Source organism: Scatophagus argus, chromosome 1 (genome assembly GCF_020382885.2).
Source record: "Scatophagus argus isolate fScaArg1 chromosome 1, fScaArg1.pri, whole genome shotgun sequence".
In the NCBI taxonomy this organism is placed as follows: Eukaryota; Metazoa; Chordata; class Actinopteri; family Scatophagidae; genus Scatophagus; species Scatophagus argus.
Window position 1 is genome coordinate 5,734,133 of NC_058493.1, and position 22,288 is coordinate 5,756,420.

Sequence of the window (22,288 nt, forward strand, 5' to 3'; positions counted from 1 at the left end):
GTGTTTCCATCAAGGTGCACGACGAATTGAGCCCACAGTAAGTAAAAATTTGACAGGGCCAAAAAACAAACAAACAAACCAATAAAGCCCAGCGACTGCTCAGGGTTCAGAGGGAACTTCATCAAGTATCAGAAATATTTGTTGTGATGATGTTCATTTATGGAAGGTAAATAAGAAATAAAGAGGAAATAACTCATAATGCTTGTGACTTACTGCTTCAAAACTTGACACCCACATAAAAAACATGTCCGACAAGTTAATGGTAAGAATATACAATAAAAGGTCTCATGGTAGTGCAGTTTAGCATCTATTAACAATTCACAACTTTTCAAAATGGGAAAACATCCATGAAAAGATGAGAATGTACAAACAGCCCACCAGCTGGCCCAGTGTATTAAATTTAACCAAAAAGATTTGTTTTGTATCTGACTGAGCCAGATGTCGTATATTCCTACCAAAATGTGGCCCAACACTCACTCCCATCCCCTCCATGTCTGATGACCTCAAAGATACTCTCAGCTTGTATGACTTGGTGAAGGCCACACTGTTGAAATGATAATAAAATTCCACAAGATGGTAGCTGCAGTTCACTAAGGCTTTTTGCAAATGTTCCATTGTAAAGCTTGATTAATATATTCCCTGAACCACATCCAAATTGAATTGTAAATGTTATACATTATTGGCCTTACCTTTTTACCTGCCTCAGTCAAATTTTCCAGTGCACAGTGCCTAATATATTTCACTGCAGCTCATTGGGGCTGCTGAACTTGCTCATCCTCACAGCAGCAGCTCAGTGATTCTGAGATGGGAATATAAATTCAACATTCTGGCTGTCATCTCTTATACCAACCTGAAAAGCCAACAAATCCCACAGTTCTTTTTTTTAGTGACTGACTAAAACCCACCTCTAGCTCACATTTGTTTCTCATGAACCTATAGGAATTGTAAGGCATGTTGCAATCTTATGAATTGAGCAGATAGTGATTGTGTATAAATGTGTGCTCTAAAGAGAGGGCAGAATGTGACTACATTATTCATGTGTAATTAAAATTCATGCCCCTCCATCTCCTCCAAACACCTGAAAATGTTGAATATTTTAGCAAGTGCGTGTATAAATATAGCATGTCACAGGATTGCATGACGTGTACTGTTTGACGTCAGTGTAAGATGACTATTTTTCCCATTCAAAATTCCTCTCTACTCTTAGATTGCATTTCTTTTGCAAAAGCCTTGACATTGTTGATAAACTATACGTTGCTGACACTACTGTTTTAAATAGTGACAGAGTCCCTTGACAGTGTAGAGTGTGGATTATCTTGAGTAACAAGTGTTCCTTTATATTCAGGGTTGCCATATGGTCGGTATAGTAATTTTTATTTTTCCCCCTTTTTTTAATGGAACCTCCTACTCAGCTCAGAAAGATAAAAGCCAAGGTTCTGTAGATGTCAGACGGTACAACCAGCAGGGCAAGCACTCCACTGACAAGCACTCTGTCCAACAGTTCTGCCAACTCAGGCAGAGAATAAAATCTCCTTCTACTGTTTGACTTGCTCTTGTATTCTACCATCTCTCATTTCTTTGTTTCTTTTTTGTTACTTTTTATTTTTTCTGTCTGCAGCTGATTGGACTGGAGAACTTGTCTCAGCTCTTTATTGCTTTTTTACTGTGTGTCTGTCACAGTAACTATACTCAGCATCATCCTGAGTTAGTATCATTAGCTGTTACAAGAATGGTTCTTTTGTTGTCTCTTTGGAACCTTCACTGTTTTATTGACCTTCATTTCATCAAGCTTGGGAATCCTGAATCCTGTTAAAATTTGATTAAAGGTGTTGATTAGAAGTAAGAAAACAACTAGAAATAAACTCTCACTTTTGTGATTTAATTAATCTGAAGTATAACATCAGCACTCTGTCTCTGAGCGTAATGAGGCCGACTGTGCAAGATGAACCTGCAATCACAGTGATGTTGATTGGTGGCGTTCAAAAAGTGGACAAAATCAGCAGACATACAAATCAGTACACAAGCAACATAGTTATAGAAAATAATTCTCAGTTTATTTAATTGTTTATTAGCCTCTGTAATCAGTATTGTGGCACTAAGCTGAGAGCTGCAGTAGGTCATTGACAGACACACAGGAAAACAGGAAAACTGGCTACAGAGCCAGACAGAGAAAAAGTGAGAGTTGTTGACAAAGTAAGGATAAGAAAACATACTCCAATATCAGAGAACAAACAGGACTTACATTATGGTTGAAGGGCTAAGCACAAAATGAAAAAGCACACTTTTTTTTTTCCAAAATGCTACTCTTTCATTTTGAGGGAAATATCATTACCTGAAGTTTATCATTAAATTAATCTAACAGTTACCAGCCCAGGGCTCTCAGTTATCAACACTATACAGAAAAAGTTTTAAATTGACCCCTAACAGTAAAATCTAGAATGCTTGACAAACTTGTTAATTGTCAAATGTGCATTAAGTCTGATAAAACACTGATAAATCCCGCAAACTGTTAAGTTCCACTTACATAATGACAACAGAAAAAAATATTTTAAAATAATTATAAAATAATTTATTGTCTTAAGCTTTATTTGTGCTGCTGGAAATGTCACTTATTGCTAGGAATGACTGCAGCAATTCAAGATGTCTCTTCAACAAATTAAAATGGACCTTTTGGTCACAGAGCATTTTTTCCCTTTTTTTCTACATTCATGTGATGCACTGTGCAAAGCATTTCATAATACATTTAAAAATCTTTTATAGTGACCTTTCTTTCAGAGGTCCGTATGCCAGGATGGTGCATGAATGGGAACATTACTTTTACATGCCACCCAACAACAAATTTGCATGGCTTCAGTGTGGCAGTACATGCACTGGTAACAGAGGATTCCATAAACATGAACTGCAACATTGAGTCAAAATAGATTTTTACAGCCAGTACAACAAAACACAACAGAGCAGCCTTTGATGCTCCATTGAAGTGCATCTAAAAACCTGAAATATGATTCAGGTTTATGCCAACACAACCTAGCCTAAATATATGCCCAAAGCCATTGCTGTCACAGTAAAAGTATTACAGCTAAATAATTAATTAGCATTTAATTTGGTAATAAACTGTCATAAAGTGTCAGCCACATTGCTCTGGAAGAGCAGCGTCTGAACAAAGTTATAAAGACGTTATAATATGCCTACAGTATTAACCCATAGATGACTAGCACTTTTCTTCCATAAAAGATACAGTTATTAATGACATTCGGAGGAACTGATGGTAAGGCTGACATCACGGTTAGCGTTCAGTTTTGTCGCTTTAAACGAGAGAAAAACATGTAGTACTAGTTATGCTTAAAAGCAAGTATTAAATTTTTAACATCCTGAAAACACAAAGTAATTACACAGAGTGAATATGAACTACAGACTGATCATGTGGCATATAAATATCATTGCCATTTGTTGTATGGTACTTCAATTATAATTCTCCTGCACCACAAAATCTAGTGTGTGTGTATGTATGGTTTAGAACTGTACCATTCCCATCCTAAGGAGAGTAGTAGCAGAAGTAGTCTCACCTTTTAACTTGCATGCAAGATTTTTCCTGATAAACAATGTTGATAAATGAAGGGCCAGGACTCTTTCAGTGCTGTCATTATAGAAGTCAAAGATTTAAGATCTGCTCTTATATGTTATGTTAGACTAGGTCATACACACAACACAGAACAAATAAAGTTTACAGAAATACGTGACAGAAATGTAGCTAGGTGCTGCTCCACCTAACAGGCTCTTCAGGGTTTCCAAACTGATTTCTGAGTTGCAGCAGTCGCCCTAACAAAAACACTGACCAACACTAAAGGCGGCCTTTGTAATTTTTTTTTACTAGCCCATTTTTCCATGAAAATAACTGACTGGTAGGCTTGTAAAGCCTGTGGTGTAGAGGGCATTGTCTTCACCTGGGGGCCCCCTTTCTATCCACAGAATATAGCAAATCGCTGTTTACTGCAGCTGACCTTATCTCATCCTTGAGCCATTGTTCTCAGGAGGCATCCTATCAGCCCCTGGAGGAGCAGTCACACATGCCCTGGCACAGACACTGGCAGAACCCATAGACCAGGCAAACAGTTAGGCTTGATGGCACCAAGCTAACACATACAATGCCCAGTGTCACTCTTTGAATCACCAACAAGTAGATTCCTAATGGCAATGAGCCAAAGTATAGGAAACCCAATAGCCAAACCAGAATGCGTGGAACATGATTACAGAATTTGGACATGGCATCCTGATCAGCTGGCCCATTGGAGCCCATTGATATGGAGTCCAGGCTCTGCTCAGCATAGACGTCAGAGCTGGCATTTCGGCTGGGGGTGTGCTGTGAGTCCCTCTGTACTTCCATTATAGTGATGACCAGACAGTTGGAGGAGTCTTGAGATGGGCTGGAGGAGGAGAAACTCTTTGGAGTCAGGACCACTTCCCCGTTGTGGTCAGAGCTCCAGGATTTGTCCCGCATTGCCAAGTGGGACATGATATTAGCATCGTCAGGCAGGGCTGACACCTCGTACTCTGTGATTTCAGTTTGGTGTCTGCAAAAGGGACAAGAGATGAAGCCTGCCCCATCAGCAATGTCCAGGATCTTAATGAGACAGCGGATGCAGACCCGGTGCAGGCAGTCCAGGATCTTAGGCTTGCGACTGTGAGCATTGTAGCGTTGGTAACAGATTTTACACTCTAATTCCTCTGGTGGAGGACAGTCCTTCTCCTCTAACTCAGCCTGAGGACAGCTCATCTTCAAGTCATGTTCTGAGGAAGGGAAAAAAATAGAGAGACAAATGCACTTTGAGATAAAGGGTGTTGGAAGGATAATGGCATTTATCTATTGTGTGATTTTTACAACAATGTTGAAATCTCACTGAAACAAGCTGATCCTTCTGACCACTGTTATCTGCTGTATCGCTTCCCGTCAGGGAAATGTCAGGGCTCTGCCCTGCCTGGCTGTTTGTATTCTCTGTACCTGCTTGTGATGAATGATTTATGGTTTGGGAGATGGATCAGGGTGTCATCCCAGAGCCCCTTTGTGTGAAAGCAAGACCCACTAATGCTATTGGTATTTGGAGAGAGGTGGTAAGAACAGCTTCACCTTCATCGTTTTTTGCTGATTCAGTATTTTTGTGTTGAATACAGTGTTGTTGCAGTTCTTCATTAAATTGACCAATTCCTCCATTATTAATCTGTCTCACACTGAATTATATATAAAGCCCTGTCCAACTTTTCAATTGGTCTGTTAGAATATAGAACTAGAAAGCAATGTAATTTCTTTGTTAAAAGTTATTCACTCCCGTTTCATTTATACTGAATAATGGGACCAACCGCATGAGTGTTTCGGGTTAGCATTAAGCAGGAGTGAGTTAAGCCATTGACTGTATTAAGATGAACAATGTGTTCCCACTTCTCACTGTACAGAAATGAAGCCAAAATATTCCAGGTATAAGTGCTGCCATCTTGTGCCAGTGACATTGTTTGGAGTCAGAGTCTCTTTAACAGTGATTGGGAGGTGAAGCCGTGGTGTTGAAGTTCCATGCACCTGCCAACTCAATTACGGGCCGTGCTCAGCTGTCAATTGTTACATTTCACTACTATCCAATAACTAATTAAAAACAAATAAGAATTGTAATGCATGTAAGCAACAAATAAGAACCACCTAAAATAACAGAAACCATCTTTGAGAAAAATATTTTGAGCTGTACTTCAAGTTTGACCCGTGTCCCTTCTACTATCATAGAAGGGACAGGGTTTATGATCTATACTGGAACCAGCCAACAGGGGCCGATCAATATCTTTGGCTTCACTTTTGGGGAGCTGTCATGTCCATCCATCCATCCATTTTCTATACCGCTTATCCGTCAGGGTCACGGGGAAGCTGGAGCATATCTCAGCTTACTACGGGCAAGAGGCGGGGTACATGAGCTGTCATGTCATTTATATAAAATCAGTGCTTTAAACACAGTACTGACTTAATCTCACCTACCACACATACCACACACAAATTCAAGTTATCATCTGTGGTTACTGTTTAAGCCAATGAGTGCACAGGTTATTTACTCCATATCAGTATTAGTTGGTGCCAACAGCTTCAGTGAAATTGCAAATGTAATGTAACTGCTGACAGGCCACTGATGTCCTAAAGGGCTGGGATGATGAAAATTCCAGTGATCAGTTGTCTTCATGGAGGCGTCATTAGTAAAGTCAAATAACTGAAAGCATGTATCTATAGACACCAAGTATGAATAAGAACAAGATTAAGTAGTCCCACACAAACTGTACCCTCCCACAGACCTATTGTGGCAGATCACTGTCATCTGTCTTTAAGATCCTTAAGATCTTTAAGATCTTCATTATCTCAAAATTAGTACAGTGATTAATTTACTTACTTAAATAGTATACATGCTTGGCAGTAGTAACATGCTATTTTACATTGTCCACACTTTGGTTTTTTGACTTATGAACAGGAGTGCACATAACTGATACACAGGTGCGCATGTGCGACAAAAAACAGGAATGCGTAATGTCACAATTCCAGTCTATAATTCTACAAACAAATCAATTTCCACCATTACTATCTCATTTCAGTTTTGTTTATATTTCAAAATACAACGTAGTACAATATATGTGAGCTATGACTGGTTCCCTGATAACGTACCACCAGAGGAGAAGTCTGAAACTCTAATCAGTGAAGGAAAACCACCACACAGTGGAATCTTTAGAATGTTCCTGAGGTTTGTCAAATAGGTGTGATGGCACAATAGGGACTGGATGCTTATCAGCAGGCTTGCAGTTTTAACTATGCCATTTCATATTTCCCTTTCAACTTGGAAATACAGTAGGACAAGGGACTAAATGACAAATGACAATGACTTTCTGCTCCAGCTGCTGACATCAGACATGACCCAGTGTTTATGCTGGATGCTGGTGTAAGTGTACTTTTGTCAAAGATACATCCCAACTGCAATTTGTTTGGTGCTTCACATTTACAGGAACTGATATTCTTGTAAGCAATCTGCTACATTAGCCTATCAACTGTTTTGAATTACTTACTTACTTAAAAATAAAACATTGTTCATCTCATTTACTAACTTACTGTGTGTCTTTCTTTAAAGTAATGCAGTCTCTACTAGAAAATGAAGTTCATGAATGATTATGCAGATAGTCATGTATGTACATGTATCACCAACTATGTTGAAACTTCTTATTACTACTCATCATATAGTTGTAAGCTTTGTGTTTGTGAAAGGCCTATTCTGTGTGTTAATTGCGTACTTATATTTCTGGTCTATTAAAATTGTATTAGGAAACTGTACAGGGTCATGGATAGATGTGTTTTAGTTTCTACTTGCTTCTACCATTGTTATTATTATTTTTTTTTTTATGTTCTGTCCTCTTAAAGTAGTCAGCAGCAGAATGTGAAATATGAATACAATTTTTTTAATGGTAGAGAAATATACAGAATTTTGTGGGGTTTTTTTAGTGGACCTAATTTATTGATTTTCTCAATATGTCCAGTATGCCAGTGTATGACTGTATGTCTTTGTGCCCTGGAACACTGTGACTATACAGAACATGTGAGCCAAAAAGCCCACACAGTGTTGAATAGTTTCATTCTCAATTGTGCAACTGATAGGAGTGAGGTTAATGAAAAGTTACTGTCCCTGCTGCTGACCGAAAAGATTTAATACCAGGAACTGTTCTGGACTCTTGCAACATAACGATATTGGTCTGAGGCCACTTCAAGCTGAACACGAGCAGATGTATCCTCTTGGAACTGCCCCTCTTGTTGTTGCATCTGGACAGGGTTCAAAGATTTGTGTTGGTAGAGCTAAACACTGTGATTTCAGTTGAACAAAAGAAGAAAAACACAGCCATGCAGCTTACGTCATGTTTACTTCAAACAACACTTCTTCTGTGGCCTGCCTGTCATATCATGGAGTAAGATTTTTCAGCCTTTTCAGAAAAGCACTGGGGATTGTTGTGAGGGACAAATATCACATACTGTGAAGTCTCTAAGGGCCAGGTGTGTATCTGTCTTCCTCCTTGCAAGGGCTGACATGCTGTCCATGGAGGGGCACACAAGAACAAATTCTGCCCCATGTCACATATAGTGTCAGAGATCAGGCATACAAAGAGGAAAAGTTATATTGCCTGTAGCTGTCCTAGTGATTGTCCTCACTGGATGTAGACGTATTTGTTCTCACAGTGTGGTCATCCAGCCTGCCATTAATCCTGTCCACTTCCCAAACATATGGGGTATTTTCCCCGCTGTTTTATTCTATGTGAGTATGTTATTATCAGCCACGAGAGCATAGTGATGTAGGCATGCTGTATATAATCAGTCTTGGTCTTATTTTTAATGTCTGCTATGACAGTGCAGGACTGCATTCTTGTTGTGTTGTGTATTCTCCAGATGTGACAGTCAGCAAGGACAGGGTTGCAGCACAATCGCAGAAGCTGACCTTCCAGTCTTTTTCCAAGGCTTGGTAAATCTTTTTTAAAAAGTGCCTTTCTTGAGCTATAGTTCAACAAAGGCACAATTATCTCATTTTCCTGCTGTTACTTCTTACTTAACCCTTGCATTGATTCGTTAACAAGCCCCCCCCTCTTTGGAAGATGCTATATAAAGAAAAGCCAGCCAATCATTCATTCATAACCATGAAATATGGATTGAGTAGGTCGATGTTGCACTGGCAATTGCCCTGCAGGCCTCTCTATGACTGTTAAATATTTTAGCCACTGGTCTGTTACTTAAAAAATCCTTCTGAAACATGTCAGACAGATGTCAGAAAGAACCAGCTCCTGCTGCATCAATCACAGGAATAGAATAACAGAAGAATAACTCAGTTTCCCCTGAAGTCTGTGAAAATGTAGTTCCTATTTATGCAATGGAAACATGAACTCACACAAATGTTCATAAAACTACCCTGGGGTGTTTGCATTTCAAAAAACACTCAACTTTTTTACCAGAAAGAATTGTGTGTGACCTAACAGCGGCCTAACAATGTCTTTCTTATCTCTTAACAGCTTTGCCAGGTCTTGTTTTGATAATTTGAAACGCCATCAGTATTGATTACCTGAGCTTATCTGTTTCCATTCTCCTCTCATTGCTGCCTTTAATAGAACAAGACCACTCTTCACCTGCCAGAAATGTGCAGAGAGTTTCCAGAGTTTTCAACAGATCCACACATGCAAGAAACCTGTGTTTATCCATTTAACACCTCTAGTTAAACTGTGTACAAACCAACTGAACCTGTGCATGCCACACTCACAATCAATTCTCCTGCACCATATGCCCCAGTATGGCATTTTTGCACAGCTGACAGTGACTTTGAACAAAAGGAGAGAAACAAGCTGATAGAGAAGGGTAAAGCATGCAACAAAAACTGACAGCTGTAATCGAGTCTAGCATGTTCAGGTTTTGTTGCATACGCTGTAACCTTATGGCTACAAAGGCTCTCGAAGAAGCCACTATTTAAATGTACTTTGACCACATGTAAACTGACATTATCTTTTGTTGGTAGAGCTAAACTCTGTGGTTTGAGTTGAGTAATTGCATGTGCCATTGTGAGGTTTCTGGTCAGCCGAGGGCAATATCATTATTGGTGAAGCTATTAATTACTACAGCCTATTCCACTAGACTAGTCAGATGGATAGTCCAAAGAAGCTCAGAAATGTTGTCTTCTGGGACAGTACAAGTTTCCACTGGGTTGTCTGATTTAATAGGCTACCATGTTTTTTCCATCCTCTATCTGCTGCGGTTTTCTCCATTTCTCAGCCTTGCAATTGTTTTCAACTTAGTGTGAAGTCTGAAGGTTTTTAATCACAATCCCTATTACAGCTTGTGGTGATATTTAAAAATTAAATGTTGATAATGTGTTGATAATATCATGTAAATGTTTCAGGTCTTAAGTGCCTTTTCACTATTCATTAAGTGTAACTGTTCTTTTTGTATGGTATTGTACAATTATGGTTATGTACTATCTCTATTTCTGCCAAAAAACACATTAGAAGACAACACAAATGAATTTGACTGAAAAATGAATTGTTTGGCAACATTACTTGTACTGTGAAAATCTGACACTGTGACAGCCATAATTAGAGCAACCAACCCTTGCTCCTAGCAATGAATTAAGGATGGAGTGATGAGCTGCAGAAGTATATTAGAAATGGCTTCATCATGCCAGGCAGTGCTTTCCCTCCTGAGATGCAGTCTTTTGGCAGATATAAAGGGGAGGCTGGACAGAGTTTTGCAGTTTTCACAGTATGTGCAGAATGCTTACTGTATTTTCTTTTTGTCTTTTGTTTAATGTATATATAGCTTCTGAGGTTGTTAGCTAACTGGGCACTGTGGTCACTGCATGGCGGGATGTTAGGGAGGTACAAATATACAGTGGAATAGGGGTGTCTGATCAAGGCTTGATAGAAGGATAAATGACAGTGGACTCACACATGGGTTCACCAGTGTATAAAGCCCTATAGGTGTAGGGCTGATAGATAAGAAGGTTGAAGAAATGTAGGGGAAGAGGTTGTAGATTTGGGTTTGAATGTATGAATGTGACTACTAAGATGGACTAACTGACAGACTAGTTTGCTTCCTGCTTTACTGACTGATTAGTTTGTCTGCAAGATAAATATGTTGAATCTAAAAGGTATACCATTGATTTGAAAATGTTTGTGTAGCACTAATGTGGATGAGGAATGAGAGCTAGTACAGGGGAGAAGTTGGACCAATGCTGACATTTGAAAAGGTCAGCTTTTCAAAGAAAGCCAAGCGTAAGTTACATCGACAAATGGCAAGACTGCATTACATGACATGGTGAAACAAAGAATTAAACCAGTGTGAAATACTGAACCAAAAAGGAAAATAACTTCAGAACCTTCAGAACCCATAAGTCTAAATCAAGGGAGCCTCTCTGTGATTGTGGGATGTCACATAAAATTGTCAAGCTATTAAGACAGGAATTACCAGGATACACAGTACTCATAAAACGTATTTACCCCCCTTGGATGTTTTCCCGTTTTATTGCTTTTAGAAATAGAATCAGTCATCACAAAAATTTACAAAGAACTTATTGTCAACTTATTGTCAAAGTGAAAACAGATTTCTACAAAGTAATGTCAGTTAATTCAAAAAAATATGTTATGTAGTCTAAAATGAATCAATGTTTAGTAGATTTACCTTTGGCCACAATCACAACACTGAGTCTGTGTGGACAGGTTTCGGTCAGGCTTGCACATCTGGACAATGTAATTTTACTCGTCCCTCTTTGCAAAACCACTTAAGTTCTGTCAGGTTACAGAGGGATTAGTCGTGAACAGCCCTTTTCAAGTCCAGCCACAAATTTTCTTTTGGACTGAGTTGTGGGCTTTGGCTCGGCTACTCCAGAACATTCACCTTGTTGTCTTTCAGCCATTTCTGTGTAGCTTTGCTCTATGCTTCAGGTTGTTTTCTGGCTGGGAAATGAATCCTCTCGCGAGTTGCAGTTCTCCTGCAGACTGTCCTCCACTACCATGCATGGAGATGGTGTGTTTGTGGTGATGTGCAGTGTTTGGTGTCTGCATAGTGTCTAGTCTGATGGCCAAAAAGCTTAATTTTAGTCTCATCACATCAAAAAACTTCTTGACCTTGGAGTCTCCCACATATGGGATTTAATATGGATGGATTTAATTTGGACTTTTTTTCACAGTTGCTTTCTCCCATAAAGCTCTGACTGGTGAAGAACCTGGGCAATAGCTGTTGTATGCAGTCTCTCCCATCTGAGCTGTTGAAGCTTTGAACTCGTTCATAGTCACAGGTGTCTTGGTGACCTCCCTCACTAGTCTCATTCTTGCATGGTCTCTCAGTCTGTGAGGACAGCCTGCTCTAGGCATATTTACACATGCACAATATTCCTTCCATTTCTTATGGGTGGATTTAACTTAGGACTGTACGGTGGCGGGTTCCAGGTTCGAATCCCAGTTTGGGCCCTTCTGTGTGGAGTTTGCATGTTCTTCCTGTGCTTGCGTGGGTTTTTCCAACATCATCAGTTGTTCCAGCCACAAGTAACACAAAATTAATTATTTTAACCCAAACCTTGACGTTAAAAAACAGACATTGGAGTGGCACTGGTGAATTATGTCATCCCTGAAATAGGGGTGTCAGATCAGAAAATATGTTCTTTTAAAGGGCAGGTGACCCTGAGCTCTCAAAAGGAGCTTGAACCAGAGGACAACCAAGAGGAAATCAGTAGGTATTACCTTAAATTATTCTACAAGCCACTACCAGTCACAGGTATTTTTTTACAAACAAAAGGAGCTTTGATCAACAAGCATTATTGTGGAATGGAAAATACTTTGATCATAAAATAAAATAATAATTGTGTTATTAAACGTTAAAAGACTGTGTTCCAGGTGCTCTGTTTGATCTGCATGTTTACTTTCAGAATTACAGTCAATTTTCTGCATAGATCTTGGCAAGACACAGTAAAATACTCTGTTTGCCTAAATTTATAGGTATGATATGATATGAAGAAAATAGTGGATTTTTCCTCTATAGTCTGACTTTGTCTAGTACTGTCAACAAGTTTATATTAATTTTGAAGAAAATCCTTTTCTTTGCATTTTTCAGCAATTTGCCATGAACTGATGGATTTTACAACATAACATTTCATCTTCAACACAAACTAATATTTCAAGTGCATGTTTAAGAAACTGAGGAAAATGTTTAAACTCCATGTAACTCACCAAATCAGTGTGGGATCTACCACAGACTGTACAACAGGCCCCATCCTTTATGTTCTCTGCTCCCCTGTCCCCTCCTCTCTCCTCCTCAGTGTGGAGTGCTCATTATAGCTTTGACCTTTACTGTCAGAATATCTACTTGATGAAGCTTTTCTGAAGTAAGGCATTGATCCAGATGATAATGTTCATGCTGCTTTTGGCAGATCTTTCTTCCTTGTTAACAACAACTAGGCGTAAAAGCAATCTATAACCTAACATACCCTTGTAGTGTCTAGATCTTTGACTTTACAAGCAATCAGTAGCCCAGGAGATGATGGGATTTTTCAAACTCAATTTGACAACATTGAATTTGGCAACATCATCTATTAGCAAGCTGCTTTGCTGTTTCTGCAAAGATGCATGTAAACATCTCTCCCAAACCTAGACAGAGAAGGACATCATGTGTAATTGTGGGTTGCAGAGGCTCACAGAGGAACTGATTGGCACACCTTCCCGGCAACGCATCACATATTCTCACTCAAGCTGACTGCTTCATCCAACCCTTGTTAGAGGCAGGCAGCAAAATCATGAATGTAATACAAGGTGCACTTGCAAGAAACAGGCACTCCAATATCTCCAAACCACCACAGTGTATGTGCACCTAAGTGGATGGAAAACAATGCCTTCATTTAGTATCCATATTCTGTGGTTTCAAGAAGCTGTATAATGTATCTATGGAGCATTTAAACATATTGTATGATCACTGTTCATCACTGTTATGGCAGGTATACTCACATAAAGATGAAACTATATTTAGAATTATTATTCTCCTATGGGTTGTTCATGCAGTACTGCCGTGGAAATCTCCTTTGTAGGAAATGTGGATTTATAGTGCAGCACTGAATTTAACTTGTTCATTATCGTAGAACCAATGCATCATTAGATGACTCTACGGTATCTGTCATCTGTAGGTCTACATTCACTTTGTGATACAAAACAACGGTGGGAAAATTTGTACTTTCAGCAGATTTGGCATCTAGATCACTGAGTACGACTTGCTGTGTGATTATTGAAAACCTGAAATATCACTGCGTTCAGGTTTGCTGAATCGTGTTTGTGGATGTCATTGAAACAGCAGATCACTGGGCCTTTCCTTACTTTAATTCTAATCCTACACATCACATTTTGTGTGTAGCCTGTGTGACACTGTCCCAGAAGCATAAATCAATTTAAAGAATTCAGCTTAGAGTCCATCCATCTGTACAGTAGCCCACTAGCTGATCTAGCTACTGTTGGCCTGTCATAATGAGCATCATTGGATGCTGGAGTCCAGTAAACTAGAGAAACAATAAAATGCAATAGGGTGGTTGACTGATCACAGCTGCTTCAAACCAAGGAGGTTCTGGGCTCTAACCTTACTGAGCTGTTGTGTAATGTTGTCTTCTTCAGGCAAGTTTACTTTAGGAGCATCAATTTTTCCACATATTTCCACATGTTTACTGATGAAGTTTACTGAAAACTGTTTAGCTTTATACCAAAATAACCACGATATCAGCAGGTGGTGTTACATGATTAGGATACAAAAATGTTAACTATGTTCCAATACAGATATAAAAGATACACTTGGATTAACAATACATTTGGTAAAATTGGGGATGTTTTTATAGGATTCCTGTTTCAAAAAGGGCTGCCAACTGTCACACGCTTAACCAGAGTTAAGCTTAACAAATTTTTTACTGATAATGACAAAAGAGGGCAATGACAGCCATGCACAGACAAGACTCTTCCTGTACTTGCTTCTCTAATCTCTGCAGCACAACACAGGCAGTGTCACTGTGTTACCATGGTTACGGTGAGATTTTCTGTCTCTCTGAAACTTTTTCATGATTCCCAATAAGAGGTTATTAAATTGCACTGATGCAGTATTATCCCCAAATACCCCGATTTAGGCTATGATGTCCAGAGGTTGTCAAGTATAACCTCTAAACTTATTCATCACTGACCATGATTATTGACATAATTATTATAACAACACACAACCTCTGCAGTGCGTAATGTCACAAATGCCTACTTATAAATTTCACTCACTCTCACTCCATGCTTAACTGAAAAGTTAAGCATGGAGTGAGATTAACTGAGAAGTTGGCAGCCCTGAATTTAAAAGTTTAGTTCAATTTAAAACAAAGAATGACATAGAATGACCTACTACCATGCACACACGGGCACATTATGACACTTCACGAGTCTCGCAACCCAACTGGGTATCCAACCCTGAGTATCAATCTCATGATGGCAGTGTTGTGCTCTTTTGCCTCCTAATCAAAATACAGATATCATAAGTCCAACAACATTTCTTTGCAGCAGAGATAGCTGTAACGGTCAAAATACTATCTGTAAACATTCTTAGGCTGCCAACATATCTGCTCTGCAGAAATACACAACATAAATTCCAAACAGATGGAAAAAAAAATCTTGTTATTCTACCTTCTTCTCTAAATGATTGTATGTCAGAGAAGTAATAAACACATAAGTAGGAATAAAGCCAAGAGGGTAAACACAGGAGCAAACTACCAGGCTCTTTACAGCTACAACATGCTACAAAACCATCAATCCTACTGAAGACCAAAGAGCCATTAGTTATCTGTCCAGCCAAACACTAGAAAACTATTACCATGGAATATAATGAATCAGGCCATGCTACCTATTTATATGATTTTATAATCCAAGGAGCCTTTTGCTAGAGGACTCACTCAAATCAGGTGTTGTCATGTGCCTAGGTCTACCACTGTTTAGCAGTTTGCTTTTGCTAATTCTCCAGCCTGACTGATGTAGACCTCCTATAGACAGATGTCAGTTAACTTATTTGCGACTTTGACATCGACAGATGTTTGTGACACCCAGTAGCAGGAGAGATGAGTTAATCTATGAAGATGTGGGATGTGTTGTCTCTCTACTTCTCTGTCAAAGGTGTGTTTGTGTGTGCTATTGGCAGAAATGCTGGTACTACAACTCTTTCTCTGAAGCTTTCTAAAAGCAGCAAAGTCTTGCATATCCACACTTGTGAGAGGTGACAATTCAGATCCTCCTTTACTCTGAGCCTTACCGCATACAGCACACTCCTGACTGAGAAGGAGAACTGTCCTTATTTCTAACCTCTCCTTAGCTTAAAAAGTTAAAAAGTTAGCTATAGTAAAGGCTCATTTTGAAGCCCACCCTGCTTCACAGTCATGACATTTATATATACATACCTTGGGGCTGCCCAGATACCCTCAGGATTGTAGTGTTGGCCACTGGGAAATGTACAGTGTGATGGTTTTTATTGTTCAGCAGTTAGCCACTGAAAGAGACCATGAGTACAAAGTTTTTTTGTTGACATTGTTGGCTAAGAATTGCCACCACATTTGTGCCTTATCTACTGCTGGAAGTTGTCCAGTAAAAAAGTTACTGTAGGATGCATACATTAACTGGGTTGGCCCTGCGGCCACACAACTTTACTTCCGCTTGCTCCGCTGCATGCTGCAGCATGTGAGCCAGTTTCATCCATTCAGTTCATCTTCATGTCTTGTCTTCTTTTGTCTCACTATGCTCACCTGTAATGCATCCATTTATCTCTTATTAGATGCAGTAATATCACATGTTGAGAAGGCCCCTATGTAGTTGAATTCTGCTTTCTCTATGGAAGTCATTTATTACCTCTTCATTCTTCATCTAATAATGCAAGACAGCCAGTTTCAGCAGAAAGAAGGTCAATCTGTTTATATGTATAAGGATGTTTTAAAGCTGAAAGAATTGAGTTATTGCTGCAGGGAATTTAAACATTTGGATAAAACTATGATGTTGTTGATAATTGTGAAGTGTTAATGAGAATACCAGCAGGTTGCAGATTAAAGGAGATGAAGGTATAGGAATATACAGTAGCCTTTAATACAAGCTCAAGATTTATTCTGCATTCAGACTGTTAGTAACAGTTGTTGGCTGCAGCACAAATCATATTTCAGCATAAGGCAGGACATATGGCAATGCTGATGTATGGTTGGCTTCAAACAGATGGTAGGACCCAAAGGATCAATTTCAGCTGGCTTCCCATATGGACAAACAAAAGAACCAGGTGACTGGACATTATAGAAGATAAATAGAGTGAAGCAGAAAATGTCAGCGTACTGCTTGTCAGTGCAACATTCCGTGTATTTAACACTCTCTCGCAACATCCATTTGTAGACTCCAGGTTATCCCAAGGGAAAGTTAGACGTTTGAGTCTAGACACATTTTATTCGCATAAAAATCAATTAAATGTGAGTTAAATCCCTTTCCAAATGAGTTAACGCAGTGCTGATTATGCCTATCACCTCTAGATAAATCTCTTTGTAGTTTGCAGTAGGGCTGTCACAGTGTTCACTAGACAATTATGGCCAATCGTGGCCAAAAGAATCCATGATAACGATATTATTATGATATCCATAGACAATGTGAAAAAACTATTTGTCAAAGTCACCATTCATCGTATGTTTTGTCACAATCAAAATAGTATTAGTGTAGGGAGGTGGAGAGAGAGTCTGTAAGTAAGTAAGTAACCTTCACTGTACAAAGGCAAACAAAAAAGAACAAATACACTTAAAGAACAGTGAACACAAGCAGATGAAATGATGCAAAAGACCTAACATCTACGCTGAATATTTTTTACATTATTACTATGTGTGCTTAATAACATGATATTAAAGTATTTCATTTTCAGAAATCGCAGTTATCGGCAATGCTGGTATATTGCAACACCCTTATGTTGTAGTGTAACACAGTTTTTAAATTTGGAGTCTGTGGTGGCTTTCCCATGTTTTGTGTCAGCCAGCAAAGACTGGTTTACCAGACCTGAACGCGGGAGCAGGAGTATGGCGTAGCCTGTGGTGTCATAAGTGTATTGACACTGTTTGTGTAATTACTGTCAGTGCCAGACGGGGAAGACAAACGTTGAAGGACAATGCAGGTTTAAGGTTTCAGGATCTTACTGTTTAACAGGAAGTCCTGTTCTTATCTTAAAGAGTAAAAAAAAAAAGTGGCTCAATGTTGGCTTGGAATTTACAGAAACATGACTGACGCTAATATCAAATCAAGTCTTAGACTCTGCTGAAAAGGAGGCTGGTAGCCCATGGCAGAAAAGAGTGCACACTGAACAATACTGCACACATGCACACACAAAAAAGAAAAATGTTGATAATTATAATACCTCACTGGACTGTAGTGTAAAAATGACTGTTTTTTTGTTGTTACTGTGCGGAGAAGGTCAGCCATCCTCTGGGTACAGCTAGGAGGGGAAATATTGGGTTGGCAGTGCTCAGCTCAGCTTGTTGTGAGGGCTAAATGTCACCGCTTCAGATGGGCTGATGCTGGCGCCCTGCTGCCTCCCTAGGGGGTTGATGGTGATTCAGGCCAAGCTTAGGAGACATTTTGCTTTCAAGATTATAACTCTCCAACAGAATATACCAATTCTTGTCATTCCTGGGCACAACTGGGTATTAGCATGCCAGTTAAGGAGAAAGCTTCAACTATATTCAAGGCAACAACTCTTATGTGCCCAGTATATAACGGGTCTATATTCAGAGAAGTTTTAGATAAATATTTAGAACCCACTTGTCAGCAGGACCTTGTAGCCACCCTGCTAAGACAAGGTCGACATGCTGCAGTTCCTGGGATCTCAAACTTTTTGTTAAGTGAAGCTTGAACATGTCAGGCATGTCTGATAAAAATCAACTCTTTCTGTGCACTTTAAATACCCTCTGTTAATGACATATTTGGAAAATGATTTTCCTTAAGCAAACTACAATAATAAATAGATATATACATGAATAAATTCAAAGATATAAAAGGACTACCCTTTGACTACTTCTTGTATTTAAAACATTGAGAGTACTTGCAACTTCCTCAACCACTGAGAAATCAGAATCAGAGTTTTTACTTCTAAGGACCATGGTAATTTTAGAAGCCCTCAGTCTTTGGTCATGTTGTGGGGCAAGTGAAAATAGCTCGTCATTGTTGCCGTCCTCTAAGTACGTCAGAGTACAGCAAGGTGGTGGCTGATGACATATGCAGCCACCTAATAACCATATAAACATTCTCCTGGCAAGAAGCAGTCAGTGGTAGAAGAGAGATGAGTGTGTCACTTCTGCAGGATTAAGTGAGCTAGGCTTTCGTTCCAACAGCTCATTAGAAGGTGAAGACTGTATAAAACTTAAGATAGTCATGTCCCATGTCTATACTATGCTGCCTCAGTTAATAAGTCAGACACATAACCTTACGACACTGAGTCACTGCTAAACTGTATTGTTTATAGTGTCTATCTTTCTGAAACACTGTTTGCAATTTGTTGTTCCTCATGCCCACAGATCTTTCAAAACAGAGCAGTCTATCAAGCTTAGCATGCAATTAGAAAGACAAACAGCTAAACAGAAGTCACTTGAGTGATGATGCACAGACTATGGGTATTTATTACTGTTGAAGCTGCTGCTGTTTGATTCATGAAGGAAGACAATACCAAAAAAGTTCAGCATATCAGTATTAAGAGAACAAAGAGAGATATGATCTCAGGTGTATGCCACAATCTAAATATAATCAAATTGTGCCATGAATGCAAACTTGTAGTACTCGCTAGTTCAACTATTGTGACCCAATAAATGGTATTATAGAGCTAATCTTAAGAAAGAAAAAAAATAATAATTGTGTCATATACCATATTTGGTTTATGAGTAAATTGATACTAGTATTTGAATGCATTTAACAGTATAAATTTTCCGTTTGCTTCCTGCTGAACAAACCTTTCCACATGTCAGTAGTATCCAGCCAACCACTGCTGGTGACGCTCTCATAACCATCATGTTACTGTGTCATGCTCATTTTGTGGTCTATAATTACGTCTATCAAATTCGAATGCTCCAGGCAGTTGGATTGCTTGGGAGAAAGCAAATGAAAATGCATGTAAATAAATGGCTAAGCTGTAATGGGATAATAAGATAAAGTAGAAAGCTACATAATGAATATGCTGCTGCTTAATTTCACCAGAAACATAGAAAGCACATACTATAAATCTGACCTGTGTCAACTCTGATGTAGGAGCTTATTTATATGTTATGAAAATGGGTAAGTGATTGTGGTGGTGAAGATGATTTTATGTGTTTTGTGTTATAGATGATGGTCTAATTTTCTTCTCTGTGGTCTGTTGTTCTAGAAATGAAGTGAATTTGTGAGAGAGAGGAGCTATGCCATCTTTGGAACAGTTTATACCCTTGTGAACACAGTGTAACATATAGAAAGACTATGCAACTGTCAAACTTAACTTAAGCCAAATTGCACATCTGTACACACACACACACAGGAGCAGCACATATGAGCACATACATGCATTGTTCACATTTGTTGCATAGTTACTCAATGAATAAATTATTACAATTTTAGATTAATTTTTGACTTTTGATCCTTTTTTTTTCAGATTTTTTGCACACAACCTGCTCATCTTCAAAATAGATTTACTGATTTCCTTAATCATCAATAACTTTATATTAAAAGCAAAAATCATTCTGACATGCTCTTAGCTGTCAAGTCTCTCCTGTTTTTCTACCTGTTGACCCCTTTGAGAACAAGAAATGACAAAACTGTCAGCCACATAAAGTGCATATATTTAAAACCACAAACATAGACCAGATTGTACAGAAAGGGGATATTTTATATCTTCAAAGCCATAATGGAAGAGAGTTTCATCTAAAGCCCTAATGTATGTGATACTTCCAATTAGCATTCTGCTCATTCAAATGGAGTGAGCAGAGAAACATGTGTCCCACTGTCTCCTTGATTGTGATTGGCTGGCTAAGGAAGAAGGATCTGACATCTGTTGGTGCTTTTCTGAAAAAGGTTTTATGAAGGGAAGCTACATTTGAAGTGCTTTGAGGTTGCTCCCTGTTGCTTTCTGTGTACAATAGAAAAGCAGTCGTGGGTAAAATATGCTTTGTTAGAACACATCATGTTTGGATAATTGCGGTACAACTCACCAGCCCTCTGTACTCGTATCATAATTACATGATTTTAAAGGGATAGCTTAAGAAGTACAACCTTATACAGATAAATTAGAATCAAATCCATTTGCTTGATGTCTCACAATTACATCCTGGTGAGCCAGTTACTGGATAATTCATGATTATTTTGAGCAAAAAGGTCAAAACGGCTTGTTTTGTTTCTGATAAACTCCATGCACACACCCAACCAAAAAGCTGATCAAAGGCTAGCACACACTGTCATTATGCAGACCTTGTTTTTGTCATCACTAAATCTTAACCAGTACAGAGCAGCAGCACACACTCTCTGCCTTGTCTCGTTCCTTTTGTGCATCTCTGTTTTCCTCTGCATTTTTTTTCTTTCATCGATTTTTTTTCCCTTTACCTGTAGCTTTATTGTCATGCCAGTTACTCTGCATCAGCTGAGGTTAACTAGACCACATAACAGTAAAAATGTATTCCACTTGTACGAGTGTGTGTGCTGCGCTACCTGCGGTAGTTCTGAACTATCTGCAGCTCAAGAGTTGCTGATGCAACAACTTAAATCTAAGCAGAAATGTTATTTACTTGGTAAATACACAGACACACTCACACACCCTCCAAACAAATAAACACCAGATGCACTTACACCAGCCTCTCCATTGAAAATCTGCAGGTCAGTGTGTGTGTATGTGTTCCTCACCTCGTCCCAGTGTGTGTGACTCCCCCTCCTCCACTCCAGTTGTCTCTGCTGCGCTGTCCTTCATGTAAATCCACCTCCCTCATAGCAACACTCCACATCTCATTCCTCTGTGTGTGTGTATGTGCAGGTGTACCGGACGCAGGCGTCAACCAGGCTGGCAGCGTTGGAGGAGGCAGTGGAGGGGAGGACAGCTTCTTACCAGAGGGAGATCCTTCACCTGCAGAGGCTGCTAAGAGAAAGACAGGAGGCTGAGGAGAGACTACTGCAGTCCAAACGGTAGGAGGGGAGCAAGGAGGAGAGAGAGAGGGTGGAGGAGAAACTGCAGGAGGCAGACAGACAGAAAAAGGGAGGAAGATGAGAATGTGTGAATGAAAGGAGGAGGAGAAAGAGAGGAAATGGTGTGTGTAGCTTAAGGAGCCCAGAGAGAAAGCGAGAGGCAGCAGAAAGGTGTGCATGGAAGCATAGCCGGGCACATCAGAAAACAATTGCTGACAAGATACGGATAGAGATCTCATCACAATCAGATTGGTTCCAACATTTTTCTAAATCATCTGTCTTTTTCTTACACTGGTCCCCTTAAAACATCTGTAGGCTAGTGTCAGTAAGGAAATACCAAATCCTTTGTTGTTTTTTTTTTTTCTTAGTAATGCAGAAATAGGGTTGCCACTTTCCACGTAGTGGTGGCAGGTTTATTTTTCAAATGTAAAATGCCTTAGTTAGTACACGCTGCACATACCTTGGTCACAAATTAAAGCTGCTATGACCTGTATTTTTTATACTAACGGTGCATCAACTAGTTTGTCTATGTGAAAAACGTCATATGTAATGGCAAACAAAGCTTATC

The 22,288-nt window shown here is 39.2% G+C and overlaps 2 protein-coding genes across 9 annotated transcripts in view; one reads left to right on the top strand and one right to left on the bottom strand.

Moving 5' to 3' along the window:
* The window catches only part of cep89 (centrosomal protein 89), a 53,471-nt gene that overhangs the window by 22,808 nt on the left and 8,375 nt on the right, over window positions 1-22,288 (top strand). For 3 of the 8 annotated variants that reach the window (XM_046401108.1, XM_046401275.1, XM_046401195.1), the window contains one exon: window positions 21,572-21,720. In XM_046401108.1, the coding sequence (XP_046257064.1) occupies window positions 21,572-21,720 (149 nt within the window). Of the gene's footprint in view, window positions 1-1,412; window positions 1,552-8,440; window positions 8,514-9,150; window positions 9,867-21,571; window positions 21,721-22,288 lie in introns of those variants that run through there. The other 5 variants (XM_046401525.1, XM_046401353.1, XR_006844496.1 and 2 more) reach the window with 4 other exon arrangements.
* zgc:165481 (uncharacterized protein LOC100073327 homolog) lies at window positions 2,042-21,692 on the bottom strand. Its single transcript, XM_046402044.1, has 2 exons — window positions 21,445-21,692; window positions 2,042-4,785 (listed from the first exon to the last, which is right to left on the bottom strand). Exons 1-2 carry the CDS (start codon window positions 21,506-21,508, stop codon window positions 4,040-4,042), a joined length of 810 nt encoding a protein of 269 aa, XP_046258000.1. The 5' UTR covers window positions 21,509-21,692; the 3' UTR covers window positions 2,042-4,039.